At 42.2% G+C, this 22,317-nt stretch overlaps 2 protein-coding genes across 2 annotated transcripts; both read right to left on the reverse strand.

The window, feature by feature from the left end:
• Window positions 1-42: 42 nt before the first annotated feature.
• Window positions 43-9,464, reverse strand: coro1a (coronin, actin binding protein, 1A). Its single transcript, XM_068727910.1, has 11 exons — window positions 9,355-9,464; window positions 7,968-8,171; window positions 6,093-6,215; window positions 5,856-5,985; window positions 4,793-4,974; window positions 4,534-4,653; window positions 3,121-3,225; window positions 2,883-3,028; window positions 2,115-2,172; window positions 1,785-2,000; window positions 43-371 (listed from the first exon to the last, which is right to left on the reverse strand). The coding sequence occupies exons 2-11, from the start codon at window positions 8,163-8,165 to the stop codon at window positions 279-281; spliced, it is 1,371 nt and encodes a 456-aa protein (XP_068584011.1). The 5' UTR covers window positions 8,166-8,171; window positions 9,355-9,464; the 3' UTR covers window positions 43-278.
• A 6,548-nt stretch (window positions 9,465-16,012) lies between these two features.
• Window positions 16,013-21,573, reverse strand: paqr4a (progestin and adipoQ receptor family member IVa). The gene is made up of 3 exons (XM_068727992.1): window positions 20,483-21,573; window positions 17,567-17,785; window positions 16,013-16,446 (listed from the first exon to the last, which is right to left on the reverse strand). Exons 1-3 carry the CDS (start codon window positions 20,754-20,756, stop codon window positions 16,013-16,015), a joined length of 927 nt encoding a protein of 308 aa, XP_068584093.1. The 5' UTR covers window positions 20,757-21,573.
• Window positions 21,574-22,317: the final 744 nt, after the last annotated feature.

A 22,317-nucleotide genomic window follows, 5' to 3' on the forward strand; every position in this document is an offset into this window, starting at 1 on the left:
CGTGTTTCATGTGTATTTCATTTCACAAAAAAGTCAAGGCAGTATTTTGAAAATACAGAGGATTTTATTCCAAACTAAACGCATATATTAAAATAGGATTTTTTTAAAATGTATCAGACAAACCAAATAAACAAATTTAAGCCAAAGAAAAAACAACAACTGTAGATTTCTCACTACAATCAGATTTACAACAGCACTCAATGTCGTTCCTTGCTCCATTGTTTCTCTCTTAACTTCTACTTTTGATTTATTTTTCTTGTTTATCAAACCTCTCTAGTTTAATCCTTGCTCTCCAGCTCCTTCACGCGCTTGGTCAGCTCCTCCACCGCTGCCTTGAGGTCTTTCACCTCCTTTCTCAAGGACTGAACCTCCTGAGAAACAGACACACAGATAGAGTTACAATGTGATGGAGGACGTTTGATTACACAAATATTCTATAATCAGTCATTCAAAGGAGCTCAACAAAAACGTATGGGGAGTCAGCGTTTAACCCCCCTCATCTGCCTGAGGATCTGAGGGATCCACCTCTGGGGACACTTTTAAAAGAAACCGTAAGACAAAACTTTTTAGCCTGGCTTTTACTTGAGGTGCCTCGTCATTTGTTAGCCTAGTTTTTAAGTCTCAAAGGGACAGTTCACCCTACATTCTGTAGTTACCTGTAATGCTATCAATCTAGACCGTGTTGGTGCGAGTTGCCTAGTTTTGGCGATATCGGTCGTAGAGATGTCAGCCTTTTCTTCCATATCATAGGACTATATAGCACTCGGATGAAAACGCATTTAAAAAACTCAACAGCAAAGAAATCATGACCAGGTTACTCAAGATAATCCAGACTTATATTATTGTTTTTTGCCACTTTGATCACCACAAGCCAAGTGCCATACAGTCCCATTATATTCCTAAGAAGGCAGACATCTCTACGGCCCATATCTCCAACACTATAGGCCACTCACACCAAAACAATCTAGATTCATAAATAGCACTGGAGGTAAGAGGAAACATGTGTACTGTCCCTTTAATAATCATACTATTTTAATCTCTTGAGTCTGTTTAATCTACTGACTTTTATTCATTTGAACATTTTATTGTTTATACTTGTAATTGTTTTCTCAGAAAAATTAAATTTTAGTTTTAGTTTTGTTTCTTGTCTGTGCTGTTTTAATCTGGCTCTGTGAGGCACTTTGCATGATATGAAAGGTGCTATAAAAATAAAGTTGAGTTGGTTAAAACTGGATTTGTTGTTTAAGTTCAGTCGTGGGACTCATTTTCAAGCGAAGGATTGTAGAAGGATTTTCCAGAGTAATAAAAATGGTTACAGATTGTATTCAGTGTTCAGATCCTTCACTTCTATACAGAGTGTAAATATACTTGGCTGCAAGTAAAAGTCCTGCAACCAAAACTGTACAGAAGCATTATCAGTAAAATGTACGTAAAGTATCAAAAGTAAAAGTACCATGATGCATGTAAGTGTATTAAATCTTTTGTTAGTTAAACATTTTTACTGACTGTGGAGTTTCAATAACTTTATATGCAGTACTAATGCAACATTTTTATATTTAAGTTAAAATTAATTTGATCTCTGCATGTAAAACAGTGTTAAACCAAATATCTTGTGAAAAAAATTATATTTCCCTGTAAAATGCAGTGGAGTAGAAGTATAAAGAAGCAGAAATGGAGTCAAGTCCAAGTCAAATCTAAATGAATTACTACTTAGTTACATTCCTCCACTACAACTTTTGAAACAGTTTGAACCCTCACTGTGACGTGGTTTTTAAATGTCTCACCCCGCTGTTGTCCTGTTGATTCCCAGCAGAAGCAGTCGTGGTCTTCAGGAGACTCTTGTGAACTTTGAACTCCTTGGCTTTGGTGGTTGCTACAAACCCATCCTTGAGAGAGATCCGAATAGGCTGGCCATCTTTTCCTTGAAACCAGTCATCAGCTTCGACTGAAGGCTCAGGACCGATGGTGTCTGGGTACAGATCCTCCTGGAACAGATCAGACTGCACAGGCACAGAAGGAAAGAGGGAGTTAAGGTCAGAAATGCACAAATGAATCTACATGTAAACCCATGAACTCATTTTGACTGATAAAAGCACATGTAGTGTATGTTGTACCTTGCGTGGCACCGTCATGACTATAGGCTCACATTTCCTCTCATGGAGTTTGTAGAACCTGAAGGAAGAAATATTTGTTCATATTTTAGGTTTTTGCTTCCACCTAGATTGAGTTAATACATTTACTTTGGAGGAAGTAGATTCTTTTCAACACAAACAAGTCTTCAGCCATGCTAGCAGCTCTATAGCACAACGCTAGCGAGGCTAAAAATACGGAGCTACTTTTGATTTTACAAAGACATAACTAGAGGAGGATGTAACTAAATACATTTACACAAGTACTGTGCTGAAGTACAAATTTAAAGTACTTCACTGTACTTTACTGTAGTATTTCCATTGTATAATACTTTATACATCTCCTTACCATACAGAGGTAAACAGTGTACGTTTTACTTTTTACATTTGTGTGACAGCTTTAGTTTTCAGACTTTTCTGCCCCTTCCTGTCCAGTGAAAACCACATATCTCCAGATGTGTTGATGTTTAATGTTTGTGATGACCTGAAGGATGAAGTGTCCGTTTATGTGTCGTGGATGTTGTGTCTCCTGCTACCTAAGCTAAATAAACTATACAAAAAGCCTCTTGGATCGGCTGGAAAATGCATCGTCACAAAGCTAACAACGTTGTGTTTTAGAGATACGTGGTTCACAAGAACACTTCAGTGAGGTTTTAAATGCAGATCTTTTACTTGTAGTGGATTATTATCAGTCTTTTTAATGACGTAAAGGATCTGAATACTTTTTCCTCCACTGGACATGAATGTCTTTACCTGGTGATTTCACACTTGTTGACCTCCAGGCCCCTCTTGGGCATGTATCCCATCCCCTTCTGGCTCTCCTTGCTGCTGTACATGGACAGGTAGTGGACATAAGGGGCTTCATCGGTCACCTCAAAGTAACGAATACTGCTGTCCCCCTGCGAACAAGATGTGGGTGTCAGCTGTATGTGTCCGTGTGTGTGAGTGAGACAGACACAGAAACACGGCTATTTCAACATCTAATTCTAACCTTGCCACAGAGGTAGACGATGCCAGTGTCTGGGTCGAAAAATGGCAGAAGAACGCCACTACTGGTGTCCAGTTCCTGCAGGGTCAGGGGCTCCCCGAAGTTATTCTGTGAGAAAAGATTCAGATACAAAGAGTTAGATGTTTGACTATATCCTATACAAGATCCTGTATGGAAAAGGCTGCTTGAGCAGATTGCAGGTAAGCCGAGGACTTATTTAATTGAGCTTGATGTGGGACAGTGCAGAGCAGCACCGCCCTTTGAGCTGGAAGCTGGCAGTTGTGAAACAAAAGTGTTGTAAAAACAGTAAATAACTCCAAAGTAACAGTTTTGAAAAGTACCACAAAAAGTCCAACTATCAAGATTTTCACGTAATGAAAATCAAAATCTCTAAAAATGTTTCTTTCTTTCTTATTGTTATGTCAGTTGGATTTTTCAGCTTCGCTGTGCAGAATGAATTATGAGCAGAGTTTAACACTAGTAGGCTATTATGTAGACTCATATATGCTGAAATTATGTAATTTTGGAAAATTCTTAACTAGGTGATGTTTTGTAGAAAATCCATCAATACAAATTGTTATTCCAAGCACAGTGTTTTTATGTCATAAAACGGTGGTTATCAAACTTTCCCACCCCCCCAATTACCCCTATGACATATTTTTCAGCCAATTACCCTCGACCAGCACAAAAGCCTTTTTGTATAAAAAAAGAGGATATATAGAGGAAGGCTACACTACAGCGCTGCACCACCAGTGTCGGATTTACTAAACCACAACCTTGTAACTGAAAAACAAATGTTTTAATCCATCCCTGAATTCATGGCAAACCAATGTTTCAATCCATTTACCTATTGACTCGTCATTCAATATCCAGAGCGGCTCCCTTTCACACTGAACAAATGTAATCATGAACGTGATTGTGTATGTTGTTGCAGTTGACAGTTACAGTACTTAACATTTTAATTGAAAATAGAATTATTGAATACAACATGTGGTTATTGCATTTGTTATTGAACTTATTATTGTGTAATTATTTGAGGAATATTGCATGACTGATATTTTTTAGAATTAACATTAAATAAAAATCTCATATTCGCAGTACTCCAAAGTACCCCTAGGGGTACTCATACCCCATTTTGAGAAACATATCTGGAGGGAACTTTATTCACCTCAACAACCTATTTTCTTACTGAGTAAAAACATAATCCTGCCAGAGGTGGAAATGGTATCTCTGTTTTTATTGTCTTCTTAATACTTGTACTTAAAATACTTCAACTGTGTGTGTCACTCTGAAAACTCCAATAAAAAGAGTTACAATAGAAGAATAAGAGTGGTGAATAACAGTAAATGGAGAACTGTTTTCTGCTAGAGACAGAAAAGAGTGTTGAACTTGGACACGGAGGTTGTTGACACTCACTGGGTCCCACAGCGCCACCTGTCTCTCACTCATGCGACTGAAGCCGGTACTGAGGATCTTCCCGTCGGACACGAACACAGCCCGAATGGGCCTGGAGCCCTCATGAGGCTTCTCCTTCTCCTGTAGGCGTGAGGGGCGGAGCAGAGATGGTGAGTTAAATGTCACTCCAGATGTTTGCTGACAAATATAATTTAAGACTTGTTTAAAGGGAAGGAAAGAAAGAAGGAAGGATAGATGGAAGGAAGGGGAGGAAGCCTACAATGAGGACGGTGCCCTTGCGTGGGTCCAGCACTCGCATGGTCTTGTCCTTGCAGGAGGTGAGAATCTGGGAGCCGTCCTGGTTCCAGCAGGCGCTGTAGATGAGGTCGGTGTGAACGCTGTCGATCCTCACCACTGCCTCCCCACGAGCCACGTTCCACAGGATCACCACGTTATCACAGCCTGCATGGACACAACAGCCACAAAGGGGGTAAATGAAAAGAGGATTCACAGTGAGTCAGTCTGAAGCCATTGATCTACTGTATAAATCAAATTAATTCCAGGTAAGTATTACGGTAATATTATGCCTAACTTTCTCATTACAAACATAGATGTTTTGCAGGTCTTTATCACTGACTGGCATAAAAGATTCAGCCTCAGATGAAAGTTTCCACACTGACTTCCTAAAAACCAATCAGAGTTGCTGTGTTCATTCCTGGAAAATACCCGCTGATACACATGACGTGACATGTTCGACATTTCTACTGTGTTTGGTGACAGCTGCCATAGCTACCCAGACTAGAGAGAAGAGCAACACATACAGAATCTGAACGTCAATTTATTTATTAATTTAATCAAATGCAAAAGACTGTTTGACCCGCCTACACTAGACATTTACCACCTTTATCCCACGCTTATAAGCTGGAACATCCATAGTCAAAGGTTTGAACTGTATATTAGCAGCAGTTACAGCTGGTCAATAATTCAATAATGGTTTATCTATTATGAATATCATGATATTATCATTTTAATCCACATTGTCCTGTCCTAGTGGCTCTCAGCGGTTGGTATTTAGCAAGAGTTTGCTGTCTAACACAGTAGTTCAACCTGGTAATGCTGTGAGCCTCAGTAAGAGTGCTGATCTGTGTTCAGCGTGAACAAAGTGGGTGGAGGCTGTGAGAACTTCCTGTTCAACGAAGGTGTGAGTCTCATTCAACAAAACATCTGTGACATTACAGCACCCTGGTTCCTCTAATATACAAGCCAGGAGCTCTCTGTCAGATCATTAAAGGCTGCTCCGGGTGCTCCTGTGGCTTCAGCAGGTTTATGAGGCGTAATAGTACCTGCACTCAGCAGCACATTGTGGGCAGTGGGGTGCCAGCTCAGGATGCCAACACGCTTGGAGTGGCCTTCCAGCTTGACCACAGGTTCCGTGAGTTGCGTGGTCAGCCCGCCTTCCGGGATCTCCCAAATCTATTTAGCAAGGAAACTTAGACTCTGAATTTACAGCATTTCAACAAAACGTCATGTCATACTTTAGTGAAAACGGAATGATTCTGTTACATTATAGTGATGCCTACCATGACACTGCAGTCCTCAGAGCCGCTGGCAATGATGTTGTCGTTGTGAGGACAGAACTCGATGTCCAGGACCGGTCCCGTGTGGCCGCACACAGTGGGGTAGGACATGTCGACACGTCCTGTCTGCAGAGACAGAACCACGGAGGAGGATGGTGAATTCAACTCTAAAAGATGTATGTGTTCAAGGGACTGAAAGGTTACACACAGCTATGATGGAGTAAAAAGGCCTTGATGATTTAGTCAAGGTGGGAGGAGGAAGTTGATAATCAGCTGATACAAATTCCACAGCTATGCCTCCAATTACACCTAATGTCTAGTAACTGGGTTAGAGAGGAGATCAGGCCCCAGGAGGTGAAATCCCATGGTTCTCCTGGTTCTCCTTCCTAGTCCCAATCTGGGCTGCCCTCCCTCCAAATATGATACCTGACTCACGGCATCATGACCATTAATGCTGTGTTTCATCTGTTTGACTGAAAGAGTATGAAGAGACATTTTTGGACAATTTGTTTAGCATACAGCGCTCACATCTGTCTCCACTGAGTTCTGTGGTTGTTTTTCAACTTACTGGTTTATAAGTAAAAAAAAACAGATCAGGTTATTGTCCTTAAAGCAAGACGAGAGGAACATGATAGCACTATTATTCATCTCAAAACAGGATGAGTATTTTCACTTCTGCAGTACATTTCTCTGCAATTTCATGCCCACTGGTCCCTTTACTAATTTCTTTCCCTAGAGAACTGTAAACTACACGAGAGAAACGACCCTGAATAATGTGTATTCCTCAGGGTTCACTAAGTTGAATTTAAGACTTTTCACATAGAATGCAAATTAATATCTTTGTTACTGTCGTATGAAAGTATGAACAAAGCCTAGAGGGGTTTATTTTTATATTACATTTTGTAAATTGTTTCAAATATTAAAGATTAATAAAATAAAAACGTAACATAAAGCCGAAGACCAAAATAAACTGGGTTAATCTGAAAATGTACCCTTTTCTGAATGTATGCCATCTGTCTGCATTAAGCGTTTTTACTTCTGCAAATGTAGTTGTTTTAATGCTCTGTCAAGTTTTCAAACCGTAATACATTTTTCAAAGAACAACCTAATTAAGCTTCGGATGCTAGTGTGTATGGACGCATGCGTTTTATGTTTTTTATGGCTCTGGGTCACCCCATCTCTGTGTCCCACTGAGGCATGTCAAAAAGTCATACAACATTGAATGATATGGTGATTTCATTTTAAACACTTATTCATATTTCTGTTCCTCCTAAGGGGCCATAATTGTAATATGTTTTAATGTCTTCTTTTTGAGGAAACGGAATTCAATGCTTTTTAGAGTCTTTTCAAGCCCTGCAGATAACTTATGTATATTAGAATTCAGAAGCCTAGAGGAACATGCAAGCGATCCAAAGCAAAGCTTCATGTAGTTCACATACTTTGACAAATTCAGATGTTCAGATGACTATAAACAATGTTTGCAGTTTTCCACTTTTTCAGGAAACACAATAAAGGGTTTCAAGTCACCTAATGTACTATAGGTGTCTGCAGAATAACTGGGTTGAAGCCACATCCTGCCTGCACTGAGCTGACAACGAACTCCTAATATGGTGAAAACCTCTCAACAGCAGAGCGAGTGACGTGTAGAAAGACTCAAAGTCAGCATCAAACTTCCTTATTTAGCTGAATGTGTGATGTTGACTGGCAGTATTCAAAATGTTAAAAGGCATGTTCGTACCAAATCGTACCAACCTAATTCTAAAATGATCAACACATCCAAAAACGGTATTATAGAAAGTAGAGGGACACAGAGAGACAAGCTGCAGACATATTCCTCTTCTTTGTGTCAATACAACCAGGGTGTTTCCTGTGACCCACCTTGCTCAGGGGCAACACCATGAAGGCTCCTCCACCGCTGGCGTCCACAATCATGGCCACAAACTTGGGGTTAACGGAGCAGAAGTTGCTGTCCCACGTCATCTGGGAGATTCGGATGTCATCGTAGCATTGGTCAGCTTTCACAGCCTGGCCAAAGACGTGACGGAACTTGCTGGACCTCACAACCTTTCTGGACATGGTGAACTGGAAACAAAGCAAGGGTTGAAATGGGGAGAGGTTCAGAATGAAAAAGGCAGAATTGTATGTGCAGGAAGCCTGTAGTAAAAAATGTTCTCTAATAGCAGAAACAGATCTATTACTGTGCATTTCAAACGCACACCAAATGTTGTCATTTGAATGCATATACTGTCAATAAGAGTTACCTGTAGAAAGCATAAAAGTTTATGCTTGTAGAGTTAATGTGGACATAAAGTAACAGCCACCAAGCTGACGACACATGAGGGACACGACAGAGGAAAGCTTAAAAAAAAGAGGAAGCAAAAGCTTTCACAACTGCTTCCTCTAGTCTGTCTGTGACTGTTGTACCCTCATCTTTCTTTAAATTAGAATTCTGTGTCTTAATTAAATAATTGTGCATGCTGAAGATAATTCTACAATACAGCGGTATGAAGATATAATGCTATTTACCATCAATTGAGCTGCTGTTTGGCTAAGAAGGCACATTAGTTACACAAAGCGGCAGTTACACCACATCCTTCAGAGTGAGCAACAAAACCACCAACCTTTCTTTTTTGCCAAATTTGGTGTTCACACGATCTGTCATTGTACAGTACATACTTACAAATACACATCTTATCAAGTCACAAGTTAAATAACATGCAATAAATGCATCTTTCACCAAAGCAGATTTGTGTCAAATCATACAGAAGTCCAGTCAATACCAGCTGCAAAAAAAAACTGCACTATTTAGCAAGAGTACCTGTTGTTAAATACACTGAATATGTTTGACTTTACCTCCATTTGTAGATTTTACTTCCTGAAATCTGCAGCCGCGCCTAAGCTCAGACTCAGAAGAGTACAATAGCTTTGCTGCATGTGCATCACAAGACCTCTCCGGCTGCTCTACACCTAATTTAATAATCCTTTATAGAGTGAGCCGTAATTTTATCAGGAACCTAAACGCATGTCAATAATTTCTCTCTGTCGCAGTCTCTCCCTGTTGTGATGGAAAACATTGCCTGGTACAAAGGAAACAATTCACTAACTGGAAACAGGAGAACTCAAGCCATGAGCATCAAAGATGCTAGATCCAAATCACTTACATTCTGTTATCTTTACCTGCTATTTATCTATAATATAATAAAATGATATCTTCACAGATGTTTTGCAGGTGTAAACGAACTGCAGACAGATGTTGCAGGCCTACCTGGGAGTCGTGTAGGGGCGATTCAACTCAAGGAGTTTCGGAAAAGAAACCAAACACCCTGGCACCAGAATGAGGACTTAGAGGAGCCGGTAGGTTAAAGTACATTACAAAACGACATGGAGGAAGTGAGAGCTTCAGATGAAGGTGGAAGTGGGAGGTGTCTCGTTTGACAGTTCAGGGTTGAAAACCAGAAGAAGGCCGCATGAAGGGGAAGACGGTGGGAGTTTTATGAGGTCTTTTGTAGGATTTTATCAAGATTCAAACGTCAGGAAAGTTTGTTGATTGTTTGTAATCCCTAGATTTCTGAAGCTTGCAGTGATCATTAAAGGGTTAAAAAGCATTACCAGGTCACGGAAGCTCCAGACTGAAGTGATGCACTGCTGAGGAGTACAGTTGAGAGCTGAAGGTGCAATTTACCCTGAAATGTGAGAGGAACAGTTTTGATGAGACACCTGTGAAACTGATTGTCTGTATTTACCCAAAGAGTTTGTTTATATCAATCTAAAGTACATACTGGTAATCTACTGTGGAAACAGTAGATACTTTATATGTCCCTTCTTGATTTCTCTCATTTTGAAGAGTATTTGTGAGGAGCTTATATCTAATTATCCCATAATTTAACCAATATTACACTTGTTCTAATACTTAACCCAGGTTTAATGTAACGACACGCTACATCCCATAATTCCCCTCATGGAGATTAGTTAATTATAGTGCTACTGTATTGTACCGTACTCTGGCTGAGGAATCAGCTTTGTAAAGCCTGCAGTCAGTCAGGAAAGGGCACTATTGAGTTGCATGAGGGGAAATACAGGGTCCAATGTATTTGGAGTCTTAACAGGCAGCAACCTCTGGTTCTGGAAAGGGAAGTTGATGTCTGTCTCTTGCAAGACCCTAAACTTTAAGGACATGTAATGCTTAGTTGCTGAAACACCTGTTTCAACCCCTCGCCCTGGGCTTTAACCTTTACCTGTGTAACGAGCTCTGATCTAATCTCTCATCTTTCTATTGTAGTGAGGTCATTCAATACTTATTACACACACACACACACACGTCTATACCCCCCTTTGACTAGCCCTAGCCCCCCAACCCCTAACCTCACCCATCAAAACTACAAGACCATCCACAGCCTTTGCCCTAACATTAACCTAAAAGTGTTTTACAGTATTTGTGAGGATCTCATATCTAGTTGATTTATTTCCTAACACCTAATGGTACTAATGAAGTTCTATCACCCACCAAGACTATTCTTCTGTCCGCTTATGAGCCTGTAGTTTATTTCTCATTCATCCTGCCACTCACTCCTCTCCTGCATGCGCACCCTTCTTTCCTTGTTGTCATTGTCTGGAGCTGTCAATCATGATATTAGCTTTTTCTCTTCAGTTGGTCACACCATCCATAGGACACAGTGACACACCTACATTGTTAGCCTATCATCTTGCTGCTGTCTCTTTTGAAATGATTCTCTCTCTTCCACCACCCGTGTCTCTACTCCATGGGGGGATTTATGTAGCTGCTGCTCAGGGCAGACACCGCTGAGATACAAATCTCCCTGTAGAGTCGAGATTTATGATCACATATCTGTTTATAATTCTAACAAGGTCTTCTCCTGCTTTACTACTCAAAGAGCTGAGGTCAGTTATCTTTTCTTTGTCAGACTTTCCTTCTATCATTGGGACATTTGATCCTGATCCACACGTACATCTATATATTGAAGGAATGAGTCCTAACCACAATGCATTACCTCGCCCAGTGTTGTCAGGGTTGACTCCAATCAGAGCCTCAAACACGCCCAGTCATCCAGAATCCAGTAACATTAATGAAATGGCCTTTCTATAAAGTTACATTTAAAGTAAAACGTATTATATCATATTAACAGATGTACGTTTTTACAAAGCTTCTGTCACAGAGCTGACCGAATAAAAACGTTTTAGTCTAGCTGTAATAAACCTGCATGTAATTTGGCACCATCCATCACAATGATAGCGCTGACTCTATATCTATTTTCGGAAATCCCGCGGGTCACAGGATGGGAGTTGATTTCACGATTCATCACGTGACTGGAACGGGGGGGGGGGAGTCAATGGGAGGGAGTGGGACCAGAATTATAATAAAGTCAGTTCAAGTATATAAATATGCAGTTCTAGTATGAATAAACACAGGAATGGGAATGGACAGAGGAAATTCTTCAGATATTTGGGGTCGGACAATAACTTATTTTCTCTGTCATTGGGTTTGGGACCAGGAGCTCTTCTGTGAGACTGGGATGGGAAGGAAGTAAAAATCCCCTCCTGAGTCTAGCCATAACCTCCTCACTTCATACTCCTAAAACTTGAATTGTTCCTCACAAACACAGAAATACAAAAGCAAACAAATACACACACACACACACACACACACACACACAATCTAAATAACAGTAACATGGATGAAAGAGATGGTCTATAGGCAGTTTTAAAAATATAGACTTCAGTTTATTGCACAATCGTTGCTGGAGACTGAGGAGTGTGAGAGCCTGTCTGTTACACAACTGATGTTGGACAGATGTGTGAACTACAGCACAGAACAAACTGTGTGTCTGCATTCATGCACATTAATTTGCAAGCACAGACCGGACAATGAGGCACTCTCTGGGGACGCAGTCAGCTCCCCATCGGTGCAAAGGGAGAAAGCAAATATGACAACATACAGATTTCATGCTTGCATGGGTTCTGCTGGAGAACTCATACACACATGTGAACATACATGGTCCGGAAATATAAATACACAACCCAGGAGAATGACTGCAAACCAGCGCAGACAGTATTACAAACTGTCAAGTTGTTTTCATTTGCCTGCAGCGTGGCTACGGTAATGCCTGCATCAGTGCACGTGAACGTCCACTAGATGGAGCCACACTTACTCCGTTGTCAGTTTTAAAAAGCCACGATGTTGCAGATATGAAGAGATGATAACAGACAGACCCTCCAGAAAGCTCCCTTCATCCTAAAGGAAAGGACTCGTCTCATTATCTGTACACATAGAGCAGTGTCATCGTTAGGCTCCACAGAATAACAGTAATCATAATAGTCAGTATATAACAATACAGGTAGTCCATTATAAACAGGTCATAAACAGGCTATCCGGCACCTGTGTCATATTAAAAAATGAATTTTGTTTTGTTAGTGATGTGTTCATACATCATGTCAATTCTCTTGTTCCATTTTACATACAGACAAAAGGACAAAGACCAATATTTCTGGCCAGGTTCCACTCATGTAACATGGTTTTGAGAGAAATATTCCCTTTCCACCTTTCGTCTCCCTTCTGTCCAATGTGTTACCCAGTTCTTAGCGTGAACAGACCGGACAGAGAGGGCAGGTGGAGGTAGATGAAAGTCTCACAGCCATGTTTCAGACAGCAGAGGTCAGGCCTTGGATGTTACAGCTACCGTTATGGCACCCTGAGAAGTGGGAGACCCAGGATGTTGGAGCGAAGCCCTCCGTGACGGCGGATCAGAGAGCTGATTCAGCGAACACATATCGACTTCACTGTTGCATATCCTTCGGCTGATAATGCATAGATAGACCAGTGGTAGTCACGAGGTATTCACATGCCCGCCAAGAATCAAATCCGTCTTTCCCACGCGTCTAGAAAAAGTGGTTACATTTAAATGATCAAAAGCATTCTTAGTTAGGTCAAACAACTCTACATTAGCACTGAAACCAACCTCAGTATTGTTTCCCCTCTGTGTTGTTCACGTACATACTAATATATTAATGTGAAGCACCGCACCGAGCCGCGTCTGCTTCCCTCTCAGCAGCTTCTATCTGGCAAACCATGAATCCCATTTCTTCTGACGCTATATTTTATTCCCATAACATATTGTGTAGGTATCAAAAAAGACTCTGTATATCGTTTGCACTGCATGTATATATGATCTACATACATGTATTTACATTATTTATATGGACTTTAAATACGTTTCAGAATTGTAATTTACTTTAATCCAAAGCCCTTTTGAGAACGATGAGCAGTGCAGTTTCTTTGATAGTGACGTCTCTATGATCTGACCCCCCCCCTCCCACTACCCACACGGCCATTTTTAGGAGTGGGTGACGTGGTCTGTGGATGGCTACGATGAACAAACGATTAGCTAACACTATGAGACATCAGTGTCCGTCTTATACCTACTTTCATGCATTTTTATCAGTTTCATTCAATGTCCAATAATACATTAGTTTCAGCTTTTACATTGTACCACAGTCAGTTAATAATCACTGTGTCAGCGTGAGACTGACAGACATAAGTATCTGACTCTGTATGGAGGACAAGAGAGGGGGGGGGGGGGGGGGGGGGGGGGGGGGGGCAGTGTGAGGCTAGTGTATGTGATTACTACTGTGGGAAATCCTTCATCACCTATGAGTCAGTGTTAGCACAGGAAGCAGAGGATGTGCTACACCTCAGGCGCTGCTAATTTGGCATGTGAAGTGGGTCTGACGGGATTGGCAACTAGTCAATGCGACTGTTGGCAGGGGAAACAAGTGCAATGTTATTAAGAATGTAAGGAGTGCCTGTGGAAAACAAATCTCACTTCAAGCAGTCTTGAGCATGAAGGAACAGAGCAACAGATCCTTTGACTCAAGAGGAGTGACTGAAATACCACAGAGGAACCCAACAAGCACGGACGTTTACACAGAACTGGTGAAAGTGATACGTGACACGAGGGCACGGGGGTTCATTCCTGTTTAACGAGGCCAGCTTAATAAAGTAAAGTACAACTTTAAAAAGACACAAAGTGTCCAAACCTGTACTCGGGTGAAAAAAGTGCTACTCAAAGAACACAAACCATTTAAATAAGAAAGCATAAATAATGGCAATAATGTGCACCATTCTGTGGCAGTAATAACTGACGTTTATAAATCATCAACACCTAGAGTCAATGTACAGATAGACATCCACAATACAGTCAAACCATTTTCATTCAAAACAGAAACATAAATAGCATCTTTAGAAGGGTGCTGCACAGGTTTCTCATGTCACATAACAATGGTTTTTGTCTTGCTGATTATTGTGAATGTTATGTGAATGGAAAAGCACAGAGACAGACTTTATTACTGAGCGACCGCGGAGTCAAAAAGAAGAGTGTGGCAGAATATGAGGAGCTAATCCTTGGGATTTTCTCTGACCTTGAACTTGATCTGTCAGCCTGTGATCCTGCACAGCAACAACGTAAACAGTTTAGGCAGCTGACGGAAACATAACGTTACCTGTATCAGCAAATAAATACAACACAATAAATATAGATCTATATTTCATTGCAGTGTTTTGTGCATATTGTGCCAATAAGCAGGTCTTTTTGATCTGTAGTTTGACTTAACAGGGTCCAATTGTTTAGGAACTCATAATTACATTTAAGATATCTTAAAAAGGTTGGCAATGGTTAAGTGGAAACCCCTTAACCTTCAGTGCATCTCGCTGCCACATGTGCATCACGCACTAATGTACACATGGTGGCATTTCAGTGTAAAGCTCAGTGTGTTCAGCTTTGTTCTGTCATTTTAAAATGTACAATGGAGGGCTTTACTACAGAACAAATGTGCAAACAAAATGTTAAACTCAGCACTTAGTTTATAACTTAAAAATGACACAACCTCATCTTCCATAAGAGGAAATAGTGACGACGTTCTCCCTTACAATGGGAGGTTAATTAAAAAAATGCCTCAACTTCACTGGCACTGAGCTCAGGTGAAAATGAAACATGATTGCAGTGTGTGGTACGAGCCACATGCAGCAGGTAAACTCAAATGTGCTAGCACGCTCAAGAATGAACCCCCTCACCCGTCTTCATGTCCTCGTCATCTTGTGACAGTGAAGACAAATCACTTTGACACACACACACACACACACACACACACACACACACACACACACACACACACACACACACACACACACACAGAGAAAGAGGCAGCGGCAAAACACAGGGAAACGGGGACAGAACCAGTCCAGTAAAACTCAGTGAAGACTCTATGAGTGCTTTCTGCCGCACTGACAGTATGTACATGTAGTATAAAAATATAGGTGTGAGGGTGTCTGAGTGTGTGTGTGTGTGTGTGTGTGTGTGTGTGTGTGTGAGATGAGTTGAGATATGGATGTGCTGCATAGGTAGCAACAGTGACATCTGAGGACTTGAGCATGTGATATCTTCTGGCCACAGACTGTCTGAACCAACCACATCAACTAATGCTCAGGTAAAACTTCTATTGTTAAGTAAAGGCATGAAACGGACCTTTTCCTAGAGCCTTTTGTTAAGACTTTTTAGTGTTCAATACTCAGTCATTCTGCTGTGTATGTGTGAGTGTGTGTCCGTATACACCTGTGCGTCCATGTTTACGGAGACTGACAGAGTCAAAATGCTTGTGCGTGTTACTTGACATACTTTTGCCTGCGTTCGCCAAGATGGACGTAGATATGAACATTCTGAGTTGGAGCGCACGAGGTGAACACATGCACGGACAACATATTGTCTCACCTCACCGCATCAGTTCCCCGATTTCCCCTCCCTCCCCTTCCCTCTGTAGACACCCCTCTCCCCTCAGAGGTCCTTTAGCCTCACAGCAAAATGCTCCTTGTGAGGCATCGGGGGCTGCAGCGGGCGGGCGGGCGGGCGGGGGGGTCAGTCTGAAGGACAGTTGTAGCTGTTGATCCACAGCAGGTCGTCCAGCACACCCCAGTGCAGGTACAGGATGGAGCCTACCACCAGTACATGCATGATCTGGTGGCTGTTGCACCAGTAGTCAAAGAGGCCCGGGCGGAAGCGCTCCGGGATGCGCATGATGTTGATGACCCCGCCCAGCACGGCCAGCGCATCCATCGTGAGGAAGTGGCGTAACGAGGTGGGGCTGCCGCCGCCCACGCCCACCCAGCGCAGCAGGAAGAAGGAGAAGCGGAACACCGCCTGCCAGGCGAAGGATCGCAGCCGGCGAACGCTGCTCCGAGCCGTGACGGCGCAGTAGATGGCGTGGCTGGACAGCAGGATGTAGACCAACAGGGCCACGGTGCGGATGAACGGGTAGCACAGCAGCGTGCTGTAGACGATGGGCAGCGCCCCTGAGGCAAGAAAACACACAGAGGAGCGTCAGCATAGAGGTGGAGCGTGGATGACGCCCGACTCAGCGGCAACGTAACGCCCGGTGCAAGCCACAGCGCACAAAGGTCAAAGTGTTTGAACGGAGTGTGACACAGCTCAGAGTGTGGTGAGCAGCATTCACATCATCTGATGTCTAGTTGCTGCCTGACTATGTTAACTCACATGGAAGCTCCTTATGAAACTAAGCTTTCCAGATGTGGTAACTTTGGTGAAATGAAAACAAACTTCTCAGCTGGGGGAAAAGTTACTGAAATGCGAGAAAAAAAAAAAAATACATCAAGTCCATACAGAGAGCTCTTTACGTTCAGCACAGGAGCCTCGACTTTGTAGACTGAAAACAGTTCTGTTTTATTAGACTCATCTAGAGCTCAAACGATTAGTCAATTACCCAGAAATGAGTCACCATTTTAAAAATCAGTAGATAACCCTCTCGTGGCTTTTGAAGCTTTTACGTGTCCTAAAAAACAAAAGGCGGTTGCTAATCAGACGACAAAACGTCATCACACCGACTAGTCCGCCTTTAGCTTCGCATGGTGACGTCATGTGACTTCTGGGTCGGACTACAAACACGGCGCTCTGTACCAAGAACCAAGCTGTCGACTTCCAATCGGCACGCGCTCTGCACAGCCACGGGCCGGACAGCCACGGGCGCTGCTCTAGTACCATAAAGCACACATATCCAGTCTCATGTCACAATGTTAATTATTACTGTATTATCAGAATAATGTGGATTTTATGGCCACGCTAAATTGTATGTTCACGACTATAAAATAAGGGAAAATATTGCCTGTGTCATTTTGGTTTTAATAGGCTAATACAGGCAGCATGGACAGATCAATAATCATTTAAGAACTTGGATCATGGCTTATATTGGCCAATTGACTCAGCGGTCAAATAGGTTCTGACAAATCAGTGCCGGTGCACCTCTGAGCAAACACTGCCGTGGTAAATCATTGACAATCAATGAAGAAAAGTTCCCCCTTCAAAGTAAACAGAGCATCAATTACAGAAGGCGGGCTGACAAACAATCCCAAATGATGAACGCGGAAGAAATCTGCTGAGCTTCAACAAGGCTTTTACCCAATGTGTTGATCATGCAGATTCCACACACGTCCAGTTTGAGGAGGGTGTGGTAGACGGGCTCGCCTCCCTCGTGGTTCATGAAGAGGTGGTAGAGCACAGAGCCCAGCTGGGGAGACAGGCAAGCCAGGAAGTGCACCACGCCCAACCACGTGACGCTGATCTGAGACCAGGGGATGTTGAGAGGCAGCAGCACCAGAAAGCAAACCAAAGGGATGCCTGCAGAGGGAAGGGCAGAGAGACAGAGAGAACAGGTTGTTAGCTTTTACCGTTGATCTAATTCAGCTTAAAGCTTTTGTGTCGCTCCTGTCAAAGCTCTACAACCTGAAACACTTTTGAAATGCGTTGTACACAATGTACTTCACACATTTAGTTTACTTTTTGTGCAATCATTATGCAATGTCTCCTACATGTAGTTACATATTTTGACGGTAACATTTTTAAAGCATGAGCCATATTTTGAAGGATTATTTACTGTAAGTGATTGAAAGAAAACAATGCCTGAGCTAAATACACGCCTGTATAAAAAAAAACATCAGTTCAAATACCACAGAAACGTCGACAAAGCCAAATGAAGGTGTCATCTTTATTGTGATGGATTATCTGGCTAAGGACTTTCAAAAACATGTGGATATTATTTTTTTTAAACTGTACAAAAATGAGATGCTATGAAGGGCTTCCAGCTGTGCTGAGTGTGTGCCGACACCAGCAAGAATAATGTGGAGCAGAGCGGAAACCTACATGATTGGCACAAACGCATCAGTACAGTAAATTCTAACAATGACGCAACATAGGTTGCATATGCAGGTAATGCAGCTCCAATGTAAGTTCCTCTATTGGGCAAGGGAGAGGCGTTCACTGCTATGTGAGCAAAAAGCCAGACCTTGCAACGTGATCCTCACACAGTTGTTGCGATCATTTATCACTTCACTCTACGACACACATATTGCACTGTCTTGCCCTTTTTGTTTTATGCTCACTCTGCCATTCCCAATGTCGAGGCATTTGTCCTGGCCAGGTGATACTGGCCATGCCTTCTACTGTAACACATCTATTTTAAGTGTGCTATCTCTGCTACCCCCCCCCCCCCCTCCCCCCCACACACACACACACACACACACACACTCGCCCTCAGCTGACCGGCCATATTCAGCCCCACTCAACGTTGAAGGCGTGAGCGGCTGCCGAGCTGCAGGCAGGATGTTTTCAGTTTATATGCAAAACAAACCAGCTCATGAAACTTTACCTGAAATGTTACAACACAATGGGAAACGACAATATTCCCCCTCAGTTACAAGCACAGCTCTGCCTCACTGCTTCTAAATTTGGAGAATCAAACATTGCTGCTGCCTTACATAGGCGTTGATGTATGTGAGGTCACATGCTCAGCTGATGTCACTGGAGTCGTGTAATAAAGACTTGCAGGGACACTTCCCTGATGATCACTGCTGCAGGTTATTATGTGACTGCCGGCAGTTGGAAGTGAAGCGCTGACCTACAGAATGAGGAAGTTGTCAGATTCTCCGTAGTCTGTGAACACACAGGTGATGTCCTGCACTCTCTCAAGGCTGTAGGATGTACTCTGATGTAGGAGGTACTCTGATGTACAGATGTACTCTGATGTAGGATGTATTCGGATGTACTCTGATGTACAGGTGTATTCTGATGGCAGTTTAATCGTACCAGACTGAAAACAGAATAACAACATACAGATCGTTAACAAACCGAAACGTCAGTCTCACCTCCGGCTGCACAGATTAACACATTACTGCAATTAATTTAGGCTTGCACCAATCTATTAAAAGAATGGAATATCGTTGTGTAACGATGACATTTTGGACCAGAGGAAAAAGCCACTTTTCGTTCTGTGCAGTTCAAACATCCACGTCAAACTTCTGCTCGTTAGCGGACAGACAGAGCTGTTGAATTTGTCTTAAAGCCCATTTAATAGTTAAAGGAACAGTCTGTAACATTCATTGACAGAAATCGGCTCTAGTAGCGGCAGCGACCTGTCAATCACAGTAAGCCCGCCCTAAAGCATCCCCTGCTTTATGGTCTATTTGACTCTAAATGGAGCATAATGTACTAAATGAACATCATGCTGTATAGAAGAAGACTTGAAACTAGAGATTGAGACCATAAACTCATGTTTACAATGTTTACTGAGGGAATAAATCAAGACAGAAGTAGAGTCATTTTAGACTAGACTTCTATACAACCTGACTGGTTTTGTCAGCTCTTTGTTTGTCACATACTGAAATCTGAATATCTTTGGGTTTAGGTTTAGATGTTTAAAGACAACTTATTCTCTGGGAAGTTGTTGGCAGTTTCATAGAGTAAACGGTATCAACTACATAATTAATTAAATACACTGTTAGGTAGTTTGATCTTTAACAATGTTTCATATCTTATAAATTGATCCTGTGTTTTATATGTAAAACTATAATATAAACTAGCAACTACAGCTGACCAATACATTTTGTGGATTAAAACATTCAGTGTTTCCCTCTAAAATGTAGTGGAGTAAGAGCCTCATAATTTAAACCAACTTGCTATCACTCAACTTGACAGGTGTTTATATACATGTAAAAACACTACACAACAATAACTACAAGTTACTAGTGTTTTCTGATTCACTTCAATATATTTATAAACTAAAACAGGTTTATATATTTAAATATTCCCAGTTGACAAAAAAAAAAAAAAATCACCTTTTCACCATTAAGACAAATGATTCAAATATGAGTTTAGCTGAAACATAGTACAATGAAGAGGTTTAAGTCGAGTATGGACGCCTGGGTGCATATCCTCCAGGCTTTAGTGCATCCTGCCGCAGGTACAGTGTCTGTACAGGCAAAGTCACACCGGCTACAGCGCCTCAGCTGCTGACTAAGCACTCCGTGCCTCTCTACTCACCGTGAGTGTATATGTTTCCGAGTTCATTGTGCAGGTAAAACAGGCTCCTGATGCAGTCGTGCACAGAGGAGATTGGCCGGTATCCTGTCAGGACGTATTTGTTAAATTGGAGATGTGGAGGTGAACTCGTCCAGTCCAGCAGCCTGGGTCCATTTAAAAATGCCATAGCAAACAAGACCGTTAAAAGGACGCCGCCGAAAAAGTAAAAAACAGACTGTACACCTATATATACATACAATAAGATTATTGCCACGAAAACCTTGTGGGATACCATTGGTGTTCTTTTTTTAGGGTTACTATATTGTGCTGTTAGCCTCGTAGCTTTGGCGCTAGCGAGTTCACGTCCAAGTCTCTCAGCACTATACCCGGCGACGATGTGATCAGCGCCGCCGCTGTTTGCTCTCGACCGCCGGTACCTGTGCGAGTGTCATCCGCGAGGCTGGAGACAGACACGGCCAGCCACGTACATGGTGCGAGCTCGGGGCGGTCATTGCATGTGGCATCTGATAAATGTATGTGTGGCACCGGACAGCCGTGAGCGGTTGAGATGCAAAACGTCCCTCGTCATGTTAAAGCCACTTCCTCGTTAGTTAGCATTCCGGTGCAGCAGCAGCAGAAAGCACGGGCTTCAACGAGTCCCCGGCGAGGATGCTGTGCGTGCGCCGCGCGTCCATCCGACTCCAGAGGATGCTAGCGTGAACCTAGCGGTCAGATTTCAGGACTAGCGGGTCATGCATTTACTTTAATGAAAGAAAACGGGCGTCATATGCTCGAGTCAGCTCCGTTTGATGCTGCCTGGCTTCCGTGACGCTATTTAAAAAAAACTAAAAACAGACGAGAGCCGTGATTCAGGAGCGCAGATTTTTGGGAAGGACTGCGGGCTAGCAAGCCGGGCAAGTCGGCTACCGATGTCCTGAGACTGGGGATGAGGAAGCAGATATTTGAGCCGGGTGACTCCAAACACACGCGGTCCGGTCCGTGAAGCTCGTGTTCTCTTTCTTCAACATCTGTTTTATCCAATTGTTTCCCACCATTATGTCTAGCAGGCTGTATTCCTTGAAATGCAGAGTCTTCCCTGGCGGCCTGTGAGTCCCCTGCATCGCCTTTACACAAGAGTCAAGCTACATAGAACAACCACGACGCAGCTTCCGGTCATTGATTTCACAACTCCCAATTGAATTTTAGTTTTAGCAAAAGCATAACACATTGTTTTTCTGTATTATTCACACCATGTAATGTATTTTATTTCATATTGCTATGTGTTATGTACTGTCATAAACCATATTTCAGTTAGTTGATGTTAAAAGTGGGAAAACAGGTGAACTAATAGAAATGTGGTCACAAAAATAAACAAAACCTGCATCTATAATTTATTGATGGATTTGTTTGTTTGAGTGTCCAGCAACACATGGTGCTCAGCCCATATGGGTTTACAAGGCACTGGACTGCAACAATAACCAGTCATTTCTCAACTCCGGTATTCCTACTGGAATAAACTGTTTAGCCCTAGGTTTTCTTTGAGGTGGTTTGATTAAATACAACTTAATTAAAGAATATGCACCATGTGAGCACAATGTTAACTAAAAATCTTAAATGCAGGAATCCTTTGTAAGACAGGTGCACAAGAGTACAGGATTCTGAATTGTTGATGCATGTTCTATAACAAATTTGCAATTCACCCAAACCAGCAGACACACAGTGAACATAGGACTTTTTATTTCTGGGGCTGTAAAGCAGCTCCACACTTCACACTGCCTACTTGATAATCCAGCTTTCTATTTGAAAAACAAAACGAATTCAACAGACTGACTTTTCTAGAAAGATTGAGTTTTATT

The sequence above is a fragment of the Cebidichthys violaceus genome, unplaced genomic scaffold, assembly GCF_023349555.1.
Source record: "Cebidichthys violaceus isolate CVI_PGR_0920_01 unplaced genomic scaffold, fCebVio1.0.p SCAF_40, whole genome shotgun sequence".
NCBI classification, from domain to species: domain Eukaryota; kingdom Metazoa; phylum Chordata; class Actinopteri; order Perciformes; family Stichaeidae; genus Cebidichthys; species Cebidichthys violaceus.

What these genes read in the sequence shown, in the direction of transcription:
- coro1a (XM_068727910.1), bottom strand. Translation starts at nt 8,165, where the DNA reads ATGTCCAGAAAGGTTGTGAGGTCCAGCAAGTTCCGTCACGTCTTTGGC. An exon ending in CTGAGGACTGCAGTGTCATG is followed by an intron (nt 5,986 to 6,092) that starts GTAGGCATCACT and finishes CTTGCTAAATAG; the next exon opens with ATTTGGGAGATCCCGGAAGG. An exon ending in GCAAGGGCACCGTCCTCATT is followed by an intron (nt 4,654 to 4,792) that starts GTAGGCTTCCTC and finishes TCACGCCTACAG; the next exon opens with GAGAAGGAGAAGCCTCATGA.
- paqr4a (XM_068727992.1), bottom strand. Translation starts at nt 20,756, where the DNA reads ATGGTATCCCACAAGGTTTTCGTGGCAATAATCTTATTGTATGTATAT. An exon ending in CGGAAACATATACACTCACG is followed by an intron (nt 17,786 to 20,482) that starts GTGAGTAGAGAG and finishes TTCCCTCTGCAG; the next exon opens with GCATCCCTTTGGTTTGCTTT. An exon ending in CTGCATGATCAACACATTGG is followed by an intron (nt 16,447 to 17,566) that starts GTAAAAGCCTTG and finishes TTCTTGCCTCAG; the next exon opens with GGGCGCTGCCCATCGTCTAC.